This window comes from Lineus longissimus, chromosome 19 (assembly GCF_910592395.1).
Source record: "Lineus longissimus chromosome 19, tnLinLong1.2, whole genome shotgun sequence".
NCBI lineage: Eukaryota > Metazoa > Nemertea > Pilidiophora > Heteronemertea > Lineidae > Lineus > Lineus longissimus.
The window spans coordinates 313255-329517 of NC_088326.1; the positions used below are offsets into that span (position 1 = coordinate 313255).

Below are 16263 nucleotides of genomic sequence, written 5' to 3' on the forward strand. Positions count from 1 at the left end.
ACTGTCTTTGAGAGCAACGTGAGTCAAGGGCAGTAGGCCCCGATATCAGTAGTGGAAGTGATTTCCAGGTCTTTTTTGTCTGAAGGTCAGCTGAACGCAGTAGATTCGATGAACTTATGGTGTCCTGCTAACAGAGATGTCGTCTATAGGAGATTCCAATGTGGTATAGTTTTCGGTCTCATGCAGGTCTTGTACACGAACTCGGGGTGAGGTGATACTGAGCCAAGGTAAACCAAGGAGGTAAACGAACACAGTGATTTTAAAAAGATGAAGATATTTTAATAAACTTTTCCAGAAGTTAGCATAAAACTCTGAGCAGTGTAGAACTCTCAAGTAATTCAAATGAATACATTGCTGATATGTATATTGGTACATAAACATTTGAGTTCATCCTTATCTATAGTATAAAAATAAAAATTTCCAACATATACACACAACCAGAGAGTTGCACACCAAAACGTAAGTTATAGTTTTACGTTACACGCAGCACACGTTACAGTAACACATTTAACCTCTAAAGAATGTTCGAGTCTAATAACTGTACTGTTAAACAAGAAATATTTGTATGAATTGTTAACATATCACAAAATCATTTAAAAACAAAAACAGACACCTTTAAGAACTACCAGTAACCAAGACAACAGTTATATCTCAGTGAATAGTGAGGTTTGGCAAATATCACAAATTGCAAATTACCATCTTTTAATCCCAAAGCAATTAACGATCCACTTCGCTGTCAGTTGTATCAAGTGTTCAGTGTTGTTCGCCACAAGGCAGTTCAATTGGTTGGTAAAAGAATTTCTTTTTCAATAGACCTTTCTACGACTACCAGATGATAATCAGCTAAAAGAACATCGACTGTCTCATTACTTTCTCGGATGAATGACATTTTGTAATTTATCAATCTTTCGTGAAATCTGCAACACCGTACATATATACAACAAACTAATGACGGAAATTGATTTACATGAGAGCCACTCGGTACCAGATCATTAACCAAAGCCAGGTGGGACCTACCCAAGGACACAAGGGTTGGTCCATGTACCTTAAAGACAGCTCCTAGTGCAGTGAACATGCAACCCTCAATTCCTCCTGATTGACTTCAACAACAAATGTCAATAGAAACAAATAATGATAATATCATTAAAATTTGAGCAGACCTGAAAGAGCCTAGGTTACTGTGGAGAAAGTATCTACATACATGTATTGTATAGGAGAAAAATATCACAAATTTTATAGTATCTGTAGCCCTGCATCACAGTTTCCTAAATTATGCACAATATGCCAAGGACAAAACAGAAAAAAGACAGAAATGTACAGTTGATCCAGCTACAGGAGCCTCCTAGCTCCTGCATGTTGTCCCCCCTCACGTCCTAAACCTTGACTGCAGAGTCAAACAGAGTTTAACAAGGCCCACCAGGAGATTGTGAATGGACACAATCTTCTTTGAACGTTTTTATCAATCATTCTAAACCTTGCTGACTCTGACATTTCAATGGTACATTAAGTCTCCCACCATGCATGCTGAGATACATGGACAGGACGATAATTCACCAGGTGAAGACCTGTCAACTCCCTATTTGCCATAGACACCATCACGTTTAATCTGTTTTATTGCAGCGTGGAGACGGGTGTGAAGTCGATTTTCAAAGTCGTAGTCTTTGTATTTATCCTGGAATGGACAGAGAAAATGGTTGGAATAATAGTTCAACACAACTTGATGATGATGATGGTGATGTGGATGAAGTCGATGATGATGATGATTATGATGATGATGACGATAACAACAACGTTTTGGAAACCAAACGAATGTCACAACAAAATTGGCAACTAAAACAATAGCCATGATATAAACCGTCTTTGTCTCTTCAACTTGAACATGAGCTGCCATGTTCTTCTGAGACAGACCCATCTTCATGTACATACCAGGAGGCACTTCACCCTTTAATGGAGGACAACAGTCAACATCATAATGGTCTCAGGAATACCTACCTACTAACTTACTTCAGCCCTTAGCTCTTCTCAGAGCCTAGGCCGCCAGCAACTTTCCTCCACCGAAATCTCAGGAGTACTGTAGTGTTCCCAAACAAGTTAAGAGTTAGCAAGCTCTATCAAGAACTAAACTTGTGAGGAGGAAAGGGAGGGCCAGATAAAGATAATGTGAGGCCCTGCAGGTGGGGGATTAAAAGTATTACATACATGTAGGCTGTGTATGAAGATTGAACTTGTGGAGTCGACTGGCTGCCAAAATCCGCATTGTTAAACGGTTCTCGAGAGGAAAACCTTCGGGATAGTCCTAGAAAAGCAAGTTGTTTCGAATGAGGTTAGCGTGTTAATGAAAGCAGGTAAATTAGGTAGGATTAACACTGCAAGCTACTGTTTTATAAAAGAATAGAGATGCACACAGAAATTGACCACACAAGTTACTGTCGATACTTCCCTTCAGACCGAGTCCCGTTTTACTGCATATCGTTTTGTTCAGGTGGCCCATCTGCTCATGAACCTTTTGCTGATAATCAACTGGTCGAAACATGCCTAACATTCGGTTCTGCTGAGATCGTATCAGCTATCATGTGACTGTTAATTGGAATTAGATATTTCTATGTATTATAGCATAAGTATTATATTTCTAAAGCATGATGATTAGAACTACTGATCGACGTGTTATAGTTTTAGATATTGGGGTCAGTTTACCTTTGCTCTGGTCAGACATTCCTTCCCCTTCTGCATCGTCTGAAATAAAAGAAATACCGACAAATTGAATCATGGAATCATATGCAGCATGCCCCAAAAGCGTTGTTTTGCCCCAAAATCAGTACGCACACAAACTATATCCAGTTTTATGTGTACTCCCAATATAACTTGCAAAAATAACGGAGCACTTTGAAGATATTTGTGATTTTCCTCAGCTCAGATGACCTGCAAGTCACTCACCTGGGGATTGGAGGCATAAAGAGTACCAAGTTCAAACCAAGCGAATGGCGTCACATGTCCGTCGTCCTTGTGATGAGACTGGAGGGCGATGGCTTCCTCCAGCAATGTGATCGCAGCCTCCTCATTCCCCAACTGCTTCTGGATGCCGCCCTCCACCAACGCTCGCAAGTGGAAGTATGACTTGTCTTTGAGGTTGTTACACTCTGAAAGTAGAGACACAAAACTTCCATTACCTGGTCAATATAAACAATACTGGGTGGAATACTAACAAACAATGTTGGGACAGTTGGTAGAACAGACCATGTCTGAATTCATCAGCTTGAATTTCATCTAAAGTGAAGAGATTGTCTTCTTACCTGTTAACATGGCATGTAAGTATTCTGGTGTACAAGTTGGCAGAGCATTCCATAGATAAAGGACCTCAAGTCCAAGCATGACGATCTGGTCTTGGTTTGGAGGAGACTTCTTTAGTCGCTCAGACTGAAAGGGAAAGCAGAGAGACTGATTTTTGCTACCATATCCATGGAGATCCAAGGGAACCCTAGCAAATACCGTCTTGCAGGGTACAGATGAGGGTGACCGCCACGCAGCTGACCAAAGTGAATGTCAATGGACAATGTAAAGGACTGGAAGGAACAACACCTAACCCGGTCCCACTTACTGAGGACAGAACCATTTGGTGCTCCATCGTCAATAGCTTTGGGTCGCCTCGTTAGTTAAGCTACATTCCCAAAGAATAGCCGTTGATAGAAATCTCACCTTCTTTGTGACAAAGTCCTCTATTTGATTATTCTTCCTCTTCACGAGACCTGGCACTTCTTTGAAGATATTATGGGCGGCGTTGAGATCACCTAAGGCACCATGGCACACTGGAAAGACAACGGACTAGTTTAGACCTTGAGACCCCTAGCTGACAAGAGGAGTCCTGCCAACAACAAACTTTTCCATCTTCCAGCTATGACTTTGAATCCCTGTCACATTCAAAGCTTTTTGCTAGAGTGGTATAAGGTACTTACATCCCGTGAGGTAGGCATAATAAGACTTTGACCAACGGGACTCTTCTTTCAACCTGAAAACATAAACGCACTCTCTGTAATACACGACAACTGAAACCCAGGAAGTCGATCTATTAACTGAAGAGGCTGGAACTACCAGTGCTAGTTTAGGAAGACCAGACAGCCATAATTCTTTCCTTAATTCTCAGCATGGAGAAATCGTCAAGAAGTTTCAAAAGCAGATCACTGCACTAATCGTTAACTTCCTGTCCACATCATCAAGACATTCCTGGTATACTGAACATCAATATAATGATGGGAAGGCGCTGATAAAACTCATTCACTGTCTGTCTCTTACCTATGGAAACAATCCAAAGCTTCCTTCCAACTCAGCTTCATGAGGCAGCCCCATCCGATCTCGTACACGCAGATGAGCTGAATCTCTCGCTGGTCAGCCGCTGCTTCCAACGCCATATTGTATGTCATCAGGGCATCTTCAACTTCACTCTAAAAGAAATCAGGACTATAGCAGTGTTTGTTCTTTACCCAAGCCACAAGGAAATACCAACTGAATGCTGTCAGTGAGCAACTTACCTTCAGTCGAAGCACACGCGCCTTGAAGAACAAAAAGAGAGCAGCGTTGGGGAAGTTTGCCTCGCTCTTTTCCAGGAGGGCGCTGGCTTCCTCTGTTCCTGCCAGGATGTTTCCACCGTCTAAGGAGAAGAAAGACCGCAGGAGGGTATGGTACCAAAGGAGGCTTAGCCTGCAATTATAAAGCAGAGATGAAATAAAACACCATGAAGGGAGCTGTCCCAAATGATGTCATTGAAATTTAAACTTGCATAAGCTTGTAGTTGAAAGGCTAATGATGGCATAGTTAATTACGTAGGCCAACACATACTACTTTATTTCATCGGTGAAACTTATTAAAAGCAAACTTACGTAGCAAAGGGAGCCTTCATGTCCGTACTGTTACTCGAGAACTCCAACGCCTGCACACCAGCTTCCCGATCTCCCTCGAATCCCAAAAACTCTATAATCTTCAGAATTTTTGGCGGCACACACGACATGACCAACAGCAACAGCCCGTAACCGAAGCTAACAGACCCGAGCAGACGTTCTAACGTCTGTATGGAAAGACTCTGGTCAGCTTCTTCCTCCATTTTCGCCATGGTTTCTGCATCCGGAAGTGAAAAGTTCCGCTGTATTTTGACTCCATTATTTCCGTTCATAGCACCTGAACTATTCGTGTGGCGCATTCTCTCATATTTTTTGGCATTTTCGTAAAGTTTGTTGATCTCTTTATAGGTTTTCTCGTAGGTCTTCCACGCCTTGCGCATGGTCCATCCGCCCTTGATGAAGCTTGGCACGTCTTGGTTGAGGAATGTGAGGAATGATTGGAAGTGTAAGCAGTCCGCCACAATGATTGTCCGTTGTAGCCGCTCTTCTAAACTGAACACTGGTTTCTGAAGGAGAACAAAACAACATTGGAATCAACCAAATTGGTTTTCTAGCTCTTTGGCGTCCAATGATTGGCTGGTTGATTGATTGATTGATTGATTGATTGATTGATTGATTGATTGATTGATTGATTCTCACCTCAGGCTTTTTTAATGAGAACGTACTCTTCATGGAATGGAAGAAGCCACTGTGAATATCACATCTCTTTTCTGTCTCTTGGAGGGATTTCTTTGCTTCTGATAACTGCTCCTCCTCAAATGTCATGATGCCACGCTGAAAGTGATAGAAAACAAATTTGGGTAATGGGGGTCTCAAAGACGTGGTGGCAGGTGCCCAGGAAACCAGAGATGCTACTCCCTGGGTGTACCGAAGGTGCCTACCATGGAGACCAAAGATGCGAGTACAATAATGAGATACCCTGCATCAGAGAATGAGCAGATTTGAGGAGATGTTGAGTCATGTGAGTTGGGGAGTCATTCAGCAATGAGCAGAGTTGGAAAGTCATGTTGAATACTTCTGTCATACTCACCATAAATGTGACAAAGCTGTCTCCAAAACTGAGCAAGGGACTGCCGTGTCTGAAAGGAGGAAACAAAAGGGTGTCAGAGGCCCTGTCATGTTCATAGACTTCCTACAGTGGCTTACCAATACTAGCCGTGCTATCTAACAATAGACTAAAACAAAGTCGCAAAGGCCTAAACCATCACCATGCAAGTCTAACACAACAGTCCGACACACGCGGGCTATTCTGATATCGTATTGAATAAGACTTTGGATACTGATGGATGAATGAGTGTGTTGGAAACTGTCGCAGCCGTCACAGCGACCTACATGAGTTGGTAGTATCCATGGTAACTGTCATAAACAAAGCTTATAAACCCTTTCAGACTATGCTGCATGATGGTGTATGCTCATAACACTCACTTGTATTTTCTGAAGAGTTCTGTTGCCTCCCCCATGCCATTGTTGAGAAGCATGTAGACCCCTTTTGAAGCAAGTTCCGACTCTTCTTGCAAGGACAGTTTTGCACCAGGAGGAAACTCCACTCCATTTGTTGCATTGCCAGGCTCAGCGGCCCCAACATCTAATGTTGCGCATTCAGCCATGGCTATGGGTTAACCTTAACAGTCTACGGGATTAAGTCATGAGTAGGGATCAGGGTAGGGAGTAACGGGCGTTTTGTTTGGTGTCAAAATGAAAAATCAGGGCAACTGTCCGCCATGTTGGTGACCAGACCTTCACGTTAGAGGTCTGCTCGAAAATTGGGAGCTGTTAAAAAACTTCGAATTTATGATAAAATAGTTATTTTTCTGACATGATAATATCATAGATAAAGTCATTAGTTATTCCCAGAAATCCTGTTGGAATTGATCAAGGGAAATACAGTTTATTTTGCAATATAAACACTAAGTTACCAACGACGAATTTCCATGAGGTGCTCTTTTGAGTTTCATGCTGTATGCTTGTAATGTACATGACACAGTCAGTTTAGCGTTTTTGACACAATTTCAACCGATTCTTAGCAAAAAAGGAGGTTTTCACGCATCAACAAACCGAGAACGCAACCTCTTAGTAAATAGTCAAGAAAATGTAAGCAGACTTGTCGGTGCAAATGCACTGGTTATGGTGTGTGGTCTTTAGTACACGTGCACTGAGTGGTCTTGAATACAAAGACCATATATCTAAGACCTCATATCAAAGACCTCATATCAAAGACCTCATATCAAAGACCTTAATCAATAAGACCCTCACTTGAAAGAAGACTTCATGCCTATGTTTAGGGAAGAAATCCACGTAGAGAGAATTTTTGTGCCATGATGGAGTTTTTTGTTACGTCAACAGGTGTGTCATCACCAACCGTTACCACTTGTGGGTCTCGAGACCCCATGATATGGATGATCTAAAGGGGTTCCAATACCAAAGGATTTGGAGTGCATGTAGAAAAAGCAACATGCATTTACTTTTTTGCCAAATTCCTGTTTCAGAATACGGTGCAAAATGGAAGATGAAGCAATTGGTATCGACAAAGATAATCAGAGCGCGAGATCATTTCTTCGGGAACGTTTCCTACGAGCAGTGACGGGACTCTCAGGCAAACCCATCGAAGCGTCCATGTATGAAAAAAAGACCGTTTACGCAATGTTTGGGTCATGTGACATTGAATTCCAGCATCTTCAGGTGACGGACTTGGCAACTCCTATGGGTATGATGCCTGACGCTTTGTTACGGACGTCAGATGTTTTGTCCCTCAAAGTTCACCTTGACCCAATAAAACAGTGATACCTTATTTCCATGGGAACATCTTGAGGTGCTAGGATATTGAAATTAGGTCCAAGTCCAGAAAGAAAGAGATAGGCCTGCACATCCGGACTAGTAATTAACAGTGAAAGTTACACTACAAGAATAGTGTTGTTTATGCAAAACTGATGTTTTTTATTTCGTTGTGTTATAACTGCATTTAGATGAATATATTTGAAGAAATAAATGTTGTTGATATGAAATTCAGTTAGTTCTTCGTCGCCTTTTTGGCTATCAAGTATCTCTCCCACTCCCAATGAGAGTCTGGATTGCCCATAAACAAAAGGGAGTAAGCCCGGCCCCATTATTTTAACTTGTTTGTTGTTCATGGGTGTTATGTCAGCTTCAGAAGACATGATCATCAAAATTTCAAATAGTCGTTGCCCGGCTCTGATACCTCTGTCCAATCCTTAGGATCTCTTAGTGCAAGTATCATAGATGCTTAAGAATGGTGACAAAATATATTGATAAAATAACGGAAGGAAAAAAGGAGAAAAAGGAAAATGTGCGTTCCCACACCGGGAATCGAACCCGGGCCGCCTGGGTGAAAGCCAGGAATCCTAACCACTAGACCATATGGGATTGCTGAAGTCTTTGCGTGAAAAATAATTACTTATTGTACTCGATCGAGGCAGCGCTCTTCGCCACAAAATCAATGACGTATTTCGCAATCACTTCTCCACAAGTGCTAAAATTTGGACGTTTCGGAGCAGAAAAGGTTCGAATACACTAAGTTTCCAATCTTATTTTCAGTAGAAACCGGTGTACGTTATAGGTAATGTGATGACAAAGATAAATGATACCTTTCAATTGCAAGTTTTCGTTGAAAACCCGTAGAATCTGTTCTTTATCTGCTGAGGTTTCACCAATAAAATAGAGAGGTTGCGCAACGTCTCGACGGGATCTGGGACGTCGAATAGCAGGTTACGCACAACCACCAGTCGCTGCCTATTGTCTTCAATTATCATGCCTTGATCACTTTTCTTCTTATTTCAGAAAGATGTCAGTCCTGCTTGGCGTGTGTGACCAACCAGTAGCTTGTGAGGATGAAACCGTGTCATCTGTGACAGCGTTCACCAATAAGATCGGTGGCCAGCCGGTAAGTATCAGGAAACAAAGGCTTTGAATCATGCTTCTGATCAACTTGATAACTTGCGTTAGGTTTTAAATGATTTCAAAAAAGATATCAAATCAGAGCAGGATTTGAGGTGGGGTCTTTTTCAGTGAGAGCCAAAGACCTGCTTGGCTATAGTATAGTAATAGATGTGTAAAAGCAGTCTGTCCCTTAGTAACAGTTTGTGATTTACCTCAAACCACTTGACTACATCAATAACTCTTTTCTGCAGGATTTCTATGACTACAAGTTTGCTATTCCATCATGCCCTCTTTGTGGAAAGCCCATGCTGCTGATCTTACAACTCTACTGCCCATTGGATGACTCGCGATACGATCGCACCATCTATGTGTTCACGTGCTCAGCTCCTAGTTGCTGGAGTAAGGACAGATGGTAAGAACTGGCTGCCTTCTCTCTTCACTGGATGATGAGTTCAGATACTCCATGGGCTGTCTTCTCTCTTCACCTGATGATGAGTTCAGATACTCTTGTGATTGAAGTTCTTTTCAATTTGTAGCATGGTGGCAAGAAATATACTCAGCCTGATGGTCTAAAAAGCTATTAAAGATCAAAATGACTAGAGCTTTAATATTCTAAGGATTTTTCACATTCCATTTTCAGTTGGAAAGTGATTAGAAGTCAGAAGCTGTCAATGATTCAACGTTCAGAAAGCAAACCAGCAAAAAGAGACGTCGAAGACAACTGGTGTGACTCGGCCGACGACTGGGGAGAGTCTGCTGATACAGTTGCCATGGCAACTGTCGATTCAAATACAGATATTTGGGACGTTGGTGAGGATAATTGGGGTGAGACAGAGGAGGATGAAATAGCCCCGCTGGAAAAATCGGACACTCTCGAACTGTGTGAATCTAGTTTGAAAGATGACTTTGTTGTAACTAACAGTGCAGACAATGGCTTTGAACTGAGCAAATCTGACCCAGACCCAAAACGTTGTGACCTTGACATTGATTTCAAACAGATGAATGTTGGTGACGATCTAGAAAGCTCTGCAATGGATGGCATTGTCCCAAATCACTGCCAGCCGGAAGACGTTGCTATGGAGACGTGTAAACAGAGTATTCTGTGGAACATTTTGAAGCGCGACGATGCCGAGGTCACAACTCTTCCACCGTCAGTGCCACATCGGGAGAACACTGAAGTGAAATCACTTGTTGCGTTTTATCTGTCTGCTTTTGAGGAACCGAAATCTGCCGTTACAGAGGATAAGCATATTCAGCGGCTGATGAATGATTATTCAAGAAGAGAGGGATGTGACTTTGAGAGGATGCTGGATGAGTCTGACAGGTATATCTCATTTCATTCCCAGTCCTAAAGTGTCATTTCCTGATCCTCTTCTTGGTGGCAGCATCCCATTGAAGGGCAGTAGAAACATCAGTGCCTGTAACCTCCAATATAGTCTTGTTGGTTATTCATGACTGTGACAACCCATGCCCCTATTTGTGCACTCTCATCATCAGAAGATTATCAGTTTGACCTCCTAGCTCCTTCCTAGAGTCCCCCTTAAAGCTGTGTAACTTCTTTTTTCCAGTGCATCTGGTGAGAAGTATGAAAAAGCTTCTGTACGCCATGGAGATCATGTCTTCCATAAGTTTATGAAGAGAGTGTCCCTGTGTCCTCAGCAGTGTCTTCGGTGAGTGCAAGACGAGGTTTTTCTGTCTATATGAAGAAGGTCCCGCCTCCAAAACTATTTCGCCACATCTAGGAGTGCTAAGACGCCTAAGATGCTCAGATTATAGGCTGTGCTGTTGATGATGTATCTCTTGTCCACCCCATCTCACCCTTGAAAAGTTCAAATAAGGTAAATGACGTCATTACTCATCTATTTTAGGTATTCCTGGTGTGGTCACCCTCTGCCAATATCCAAGATGGCTGCCACCCAAACTATCCAGAGATGTTCCTGCGGCTCTGAAAGAGTATTTGAGTTTCAGCTCATGCCTGCGCTGGTGAACTTACTGAAATATTCGGCAGAAGCGCACACAGGTAAGATTTCCACAAAATGGCCAAAATCTTCGAGGGTTAACTCATTTAGTTGTTGTTTGTCAACAGCATTTGAAGAGATGTTGAACTGTGCAGTTTTGCATATTACATGGACTTATCACACAATAGTACAAATGGTTCCAAACCAACCATTTAAACTGTTCAAATATTCCCATTCATTCTCCTTTCACTTTTCAGACTCAGCACCTCCAGTGGAGTTTGGGACCATCCTAGTCTTCACTTGTCCTCAGAGCTGTTGGAAGGAGGGAGACAGCATGCAAGAGGAGGCGATCATTGTACAGGCTGATCCTGATCAGCATCTGTTCAAGTGCTGAAGGACGCTATCACTAGCGTTGGGAAAGCTGGGGAGGGGTTGGTGTTAGAGTTTAGGAGGGACTTTGTCTTCCATGCCGTCTTCGAGGGCAAAACGATGATGTTATATGAGTTCAACAGCCCTGTACCCAGTGACATCAGATGCCAAATGACGCAAAGTAGGTTCAATGTGGCTGCGAGATGTGTTGCACCGTTATGCCATCCTTGGAAACATATTAGCCATACTGTCAAAATTTTGATAGTGATTTGCAATGGTTTGTATTCATGCTGTGTCTGGTTGATGCACAAATAAAAAGATCTTTTACGAATCACTTTCCTCTTGGTTTTCTTCAGTCTTTATGATACAAAGTTCAATAACTATAATAGCCTATGGAGTATCTTGTCTATAAAGCAACCCCCAGATGTTGTCCAAGATACACAAGATGAGCTCCTTGAGGAAGAGTTGTCTTGGTTGCACAGTCAAATGGAAGTTCTACCGAAGGCAGAAGGGTCCCGATTTTCCAGAGAACCTGTCTATGGCTAAAACGAGGCAGGAGCCAGGTTTAAGCTGTCAATTTGTTCCACGAGAAGTGACTCGAGAAGATCGCTTAATGGTCTAGTTTTTTCAAGATGTTTGAATCTGTCCATGCAATGAAATCAACAGACAATGTCATAATCTTCATAAAATTTTATTGTGAAATTCGTCAAAATTGACAGAACAGTACACAAAACAATGGAACTTCACCTATAGTTACTATAATGGTTTTATAAATACATTGAGAGCTGACCTGAACTGATGGGCTCATAACTTGCACAGGTTAAAATGGATTTTGGTTCAAAAACAAGATGAATCAAAGTCTGCCATTTTGAAAAAAACTGCCGTTTAGGTTTAGCCTTGGAACTGCATTAGAATCATATGTTGGCAAATAAAAGTGTTTGTAACATCATACAATCACAGACAATGGTTGAGAGTAGAAAATGAAAATGAATCTCACAGTGATAATAATTTCATTCGGATATTTCTGAAGCCAAATGATGTGACAATAAGAGCGTGTATCTCAAGACATGTGAATGTAAGGTAAAGTGGAGTAAGTCTTGTTCATATATTTCATGAAGAATTACATAAAGATGAGTCTTTTTTTATTCTTGACTCATTTTTGAGACTGTAGAGAAAATAAGCAAAGGGCAAACCTTCATGCTTTAAGATTTTTTTAAAATCCTTCAATGTATTTTTCAAAAGTTGAAGAAATGAGTTGTTCAATTACTGGGGTGGATGAAATTATAACCTCCCTTAAAATTCATTTTTGATATACCGAGGTAACCATGGTAACTCAATGCTTCTTCTTCCCCTTCTTTTTCTCCTCTTTCAATTCTTTTTTTGATGGAGCGAGCGAGTATTTCCTATAAAGATGATAAACGATGAATCCTGCCGTCAATGGAATGAACATGACCTTCATAAAATTGAAGAATCCTTCGCCCATTGGCTTTTTTTCCACGTTGATTAGCTCCGTGTCAAACACTAAAGTGGAATCACCTAAAAAGAAGAAAGTCTATTAGAAAATGGTCTTTCTCTTTTGAAGCTAGTAACAGACTCCCATGTATTTTTGCTTGCTGCTCCTGGCTGAAGTCCAGGCATAACGTATCGTGGTTTTAAACTTGCACATCCTCATCCTAATCCAAGGATATGAAATTCTAACCCCTATTACTGGGACTGTATAAAATTACAAAGGTTAAACCACTTGTTAGTGCTAAACACCTGATAGCTAAATATAGACGTCACCAGACACGTCTTTGTCTGTTTACTCACCCGGTATCATAGGTGGCCGCCCCTGTTTACCGTACGCCAACTCTGGACCAATGATTAATTTTCTTTTTTCCCTGACAAAAGAAGAATTTCTATTACTGACAGTAAAATTATTAATTGATAAAATAACTCCCAATCCTTAAAATTACTTCTCCCAGAATAGTCATGTTCTTACTTTCACTTTTAAGAATTGTTTTCATCATTTTTTTGAAAAGTTATTTTTTAAAGCAGACGCCTCACTTACCCTACACACATTCCAACAATACCTTGTTCCCAACCTGAAAGGTAGAATATAAACCTTGAATAGGGCCTAACTGGATGAGCTAAGGGGGGGAATCCGGCGTCTCAAAGTAACTAACACGGTAGGCATATTTGGGGTACTGGGTCTTTGAAAATATTAATTTCAGATTTTGCATCAACTTATTCTGCAAAGAGGTTCATTTTCCGATTAGAACATGGTAATACATCTTGAAGCCATACAGACATTCCAAAGGATAGTATTTTGTAAACAGAGTCAAATTGTATGTTCAGAAGAAGTCGTGAACTGAACTAAAACACCTGTCACGGAACTTTACCTTGTATTACCATATTTTTTCCTAATGTGAATGAAATGGGTTCCCTTCCCTGCTGTTTAGAGGAGTCAAACACAGCACCAGTGGCCTCCAGAACACCCTGGAAACAAATATAGAAACTATTACTAGAGTCGATTTCACGAGAAAATGACCATCGACTTTTATTTGTTGCAGGTTGGTTGTGACCTTTGACAACAGCTTTCCCTGACTGGTGCGAGAATATCTAAATATGACCTTGACGAGCATGAACTGTGACCCAGCATTCATTTGTTTGCGAGGATATCTACTCGTGACTTTGACGAGCCCTTACCGTATAATGTACAAACACCTTGTCCCCATTTGCTGCCTTCCCTGTACAAACAGCAGGTTCATGCTGGAAACAGGAAAAGACAATCTTTCATTCTAATCAACCAATCCACAATAACGCACCGCTATGGTGCTTACGAACAAGACGTCACCTCATTTAAACTCATCATAGAGTTGAGTACAGGACTTAGAAAATCTTTAGTCGTTTCAGCAAAGCCAAAGGCAAAATAACTAGTTATATGTAAGATCGGTAGTGATCAATCACTGAGTTGTGACAGCCCAACACCGCTCCCAGCTCCTCGAATTAGATCACATTTTGACACAGGCACATTTTTGATTGTATTCAATTTTTTCCGGAACACCCTGTAGTGTGCATTTTTACATTCGCTTTGTCGACTCAAATTCATTCACTGCATGTAGTTACCTGGACAATTATTTCCAAGTTCTTTTGATTTTTCTTGCTGAGTGATGTACCAAACAATATGCATATTAGAAAAATGATGAACAGTTGCATCGATGTGAGTGATATTTGAGGCATATTTGTAAAATTTCCCAAGCTCCACGTCTTGTTAAGGTTGGAATGTTTCATTGTTTACGATGGGGTATCTTTCAGTATAAAGAAAATACAACTTCGCTAAAACTAAATCTTGCACCAATCTTACATACTAAGAGAATGGAAATGTATGTAGTAATTATTCATAATGGTATATTGTGAGAAAACAATTGCAAGATGAATAAATGACTCATTATCTAATAGCTATCACCCCTTCAAAATAGTCCAACAATTTTAGACGCTCTCTATCGGAAGAAAGATTGACTAACTGGGAGAGCCCAACGATGACGTCATTTTGGAGGATTCCTCATATCAATCCATGCTCCAAACGTCGGTACTGACTATGAGAAATAGCATTCCGCGATAATGAGGTCACTGCAGCTGCTGCCCTCTATTTCCCCATCGCTTAATTACAGGCAATGTCGGACAAACATGCGGTTTCGTAATGGATTCAGGCTTTCTAACTAAACTAGGGCAGTTAGATTCAATCTGGCACATGTCCAAGTGTTGGAAATACTACATAATTGTTCTGAATATTTCTCACTCTGACTCTATGGTATCAGTCATGCTAAAAACAATGCAGGGTCAAAGATAATGGACTTTGAAATAAGCTCAAATGCGTAGAAATAAGTGTCGATGTCCGATCGCACGTGACTAAAACGTCATCAATACCTTATTCAAATGACCTTGTGAGCTATAAATAGTAACGTCGCGTAATGCAATTCAACGAGTGTATGTAATTTTCGTCATTACGGGCTGAAGACCGGGAGATTGATATCATTATCAATATCTTGCTGATTTCTAGTTACTATACATGTAATGATTATCTGAGTATTCGGAACCGACCGTCAGTAACTCCCATCTTGTTATGAATGAAACCCGCCAATGAAATCAAAATGTTCGGATTAGAGCAAAAATTGGAATAATGAAAAGGGGAGGACAAATTTGGTTGTGTTTGATTACCGGTACTCATCAATATATTCGATTCCTGACTAGCTTCGACGCACTGCCATTCCGGTGAGACCCCTATAGGCGACTTTGTGCAACTTTACCTTGCCTACCTGGCTCCTGCCTATAGTCTAGCTCCCTTTAACATATGAAATCTCCCCTCCTTAGAAAAAGCAGTTGTTGGCAAACACAGGTAAATCAGTGGTGAGAACCTTCGAACTAACAGGTAGGCCTACAGGCAGTGGCATTCTGAGATATTGCAGAGATCATGGTGTATCTTTATCAATACTGAGGCAGGGGGTCTGCAGAAGAAACAAGAGCATTACAACGAGTTTCTAAATTTCATTTTTCCTCTCAGTTGATACAGGCTGATTGGTGTTGGAATGTCCGCCTCCAGCATTGAGAAAGGTAGTCATTCATTCCCCAAGTTCACGGTTATAGAGTTCACATTCTCACATCGTGTCACTCGTACTCACCCGAATCAGATGAGATGACCCCTCCCCTCTCCTACTACAAAAACAGCGAGAATCATCATCAGAATACCTTTGAAATCACAACAGTGAAATCACATTGATGATGTTATAGGATCGTTAAGACCTTGGGAATGATGTTCAAACGCGAATTAACACTAGGCTTAAACTATTTGTGATTGGAATCGTTTTTGCTTCTCGTGGGTCGGATTTCAAAGAAGTACAACCAACATCTATGATTCAATTTGCTATGAAAAGATGTTTGACGCTTGTGAATATGCCGGCATAACTTGGATTTGACGTTTGTTCATTCACAGTATCTCCGGATGCTGAGTGCGGGTAAGTAGGAAATATTATGCGATGTCGAAGTACAACTTGCCGCGAACTGTGAATCCATGCCAGGAGTTTTCATATTTCTTAAAGGGACAATATAGATACGAGTCTCTAGGTGCTGATTTTCCTAAATTTCATCATCGTCGTCGTCGTCATCATCATCAT

General features: G+C 41.1%; 4 protein-coding genes and 1 non-coding gene across 6 annotated transcripts in view; 2 read left to right on the plus strand and 3 right to left on the minus strand.

Annotated features, from left to right (window-relative positions):
• Positions 1 to 267: 267 nt before the first annotated feature.
• On the minus strand, positions 268 to 6618 carry LOC135503217 (tetratricopeptide repeat protein 39C-like). Of its 2 annotated transcripts, XM_064796678.1 has the most exons (13): positions 6315 to 6618; positions 5920 to 5968; positions 5529 to 5663; positions 4872 to 5395; positions 4524 to 4692; positions 4288 to 4436; positions 3951 to 4003; positions 3694 to 3803; positions 3291 to 3414; positions 2935 to 3137; positions 2695 to 2733; positions 2200 to 2296; positions 268 to 1672 (listed from the first exon to the last, which is right to left on the minus strand). In XM_064796678.1, coding segments are annotated over exons 1-13 (1836 nt in total). In that variant the 5' UTR covers positions 6497 to 6618; the 3' UTR covers positions 268 to 1670. The 2 variants fall into 2 exon arrangements, with proteins under 2 accessions (XP_064652748.1, XP_064652749.1); XM_064796679.1 differs by lacking the exon at positions 2200 to 2296.
• Positions 6619 to 8198: 1580 nt separating this feature from the next.
• On the minus strand, positions 8199 to 8270 carry Trnae-uuc (transfer RNA glutamic acid (anticodon UUC)). Its single transcript has one exon. It is a non-coding gene; the product is annotated as a tRNA-Glu (tRNA).
• Positions 8271 to 8387: 117 nt separating this feature from the next.
• On the plus strand, positions 8388 to 11405 carry LOC135503061 (programmed cell death protein 2-like). The gene is made up of 7 exons (XM_064796347.1): positions 8388 to 8463; positions 8685 to 8787; positions 9035 to 9195; positions 9424 to 10107; positions 10352 to 10453; positions 10652 to 10803; positions 10999 to 11405. Exons 2-7 carry the CDS (start codon positions 8689 to 8691, stop codon positions 11133 to 11135), a joined length of 1335 nt encoding a protein of 444 aa, XP_064652417.1. The 5' UTR covers positions 8388 to 8463; positions 8685 to 8688; the 3' UTR covers positions 11136 to 11405.
• A 380-nt stretch (positions 11406 to 11785) lies between these two features.
• Positions 11786 to 14397, minus strand: LOC135503105 (FK506-binding protein 2-like). Its single transcript, XM_064796443.1, has 6 exons — positions 14219 to 14397; positions 13799 to 13861; positions 13492 to 13588; positions 13161 to 13194; positions 12920 to 12990; positions 11786 to 12646 (listed from the first exon to the last, which is right to left on the minus strand). Exons 1-6 carry the CDS (start codon positions 14381 to 14383, stop codon positions 12444 to 12446), a joined length of 633 nt encoding a protein of 210 aa, XP_064652513.1. The 5' UTR covers positions 14384 to 14397; the 3' UTR covers positions 11786 to 12443.
• Positions 14398 to 15844: 1447 nt separating this feature from the next.
• Positions 15845 to 16263, plus strand: part of LOC135503344 (major antigen-like) — a 33056-nt gene continuing 32637 nt past the window's right edge. The window contains exon 1 of the mRNA XM_064796890.1: positions 15845 to 16104. The gene's annotated coding sequence lies outside the window, so the exon portion shown is untranslated. The remainder of the gene's footprint in view (positions 16105 to 16263) is intronic.

Excerpts from the sequence above, each read along its gene's own strand:
- LOC135503217 (XM_064796678.1), bottom strand. The coding sequence starts at position 6,496 with ATGGCTGAATGCGCAACATTAGATGTTGGGGCCGCTGAGCCTGGCAAT. Across the intron at positions 5,664-5,919 it reads ACAGCTTTGTCACATTTATG|CGTGGCATCATGACATTTGA; the intron begins GTGAGTATGACA and ends TATCACTTTCAG. Across the intron at positions 3,415-3,693 it reads AGGACTTTGTCACAAAGAAG|TCTGAGCGACTAAAGAAGTC; the intron begins GTGAGATTTCTA and ends TTTCCCTTTCAG.
- LOC135503061 (XM_064796347.1), top strand. The coding sequence starts at position 8,689 with ATGTCAGTCCTGCTTGGCGTGTGTGACCAACCAGTAGCTTGTGAGGAT. Across the intron at positions 10,108-10,351 it reads ATGCTGGATGAGTCTGACAG|TGCATCTGGTGAGAAGTATG; the intron begins GTATATCTCATT and ends TCTTTTTTCCAG. Across the intron at positions 10,804-10,998 it reads TTCGGCAGAAGCGCACACAG|ACTCAGCACCTCCAGTGGAG; the intron begins GTAAGATTTCCA and ends TTCACTTTTCAG.
- LOC135503105 (XM_064796443.1), bottom strand. The coding sequence starts at position 14,383 with ATGAAACATTCCAACCTTAACAAGACGTGGAGCTTGGGAAATTTTACA. Across the intron at positions 13,862-14,218 it reads ACTTGGAAATAATTGTCCAG|CATGAACCTGCTGTTTGTAC; the intron begins GTAACTACATGC and ends TCCTGTTTCCAG. Across the intron at positions 12,647-12,919 it reads GCGGCCACCTATGATACCGG|GTGATTCCACTTTAGTGTTT; the intron begins GTGAGTAAACAG and ends TCTTCTTTTTAG.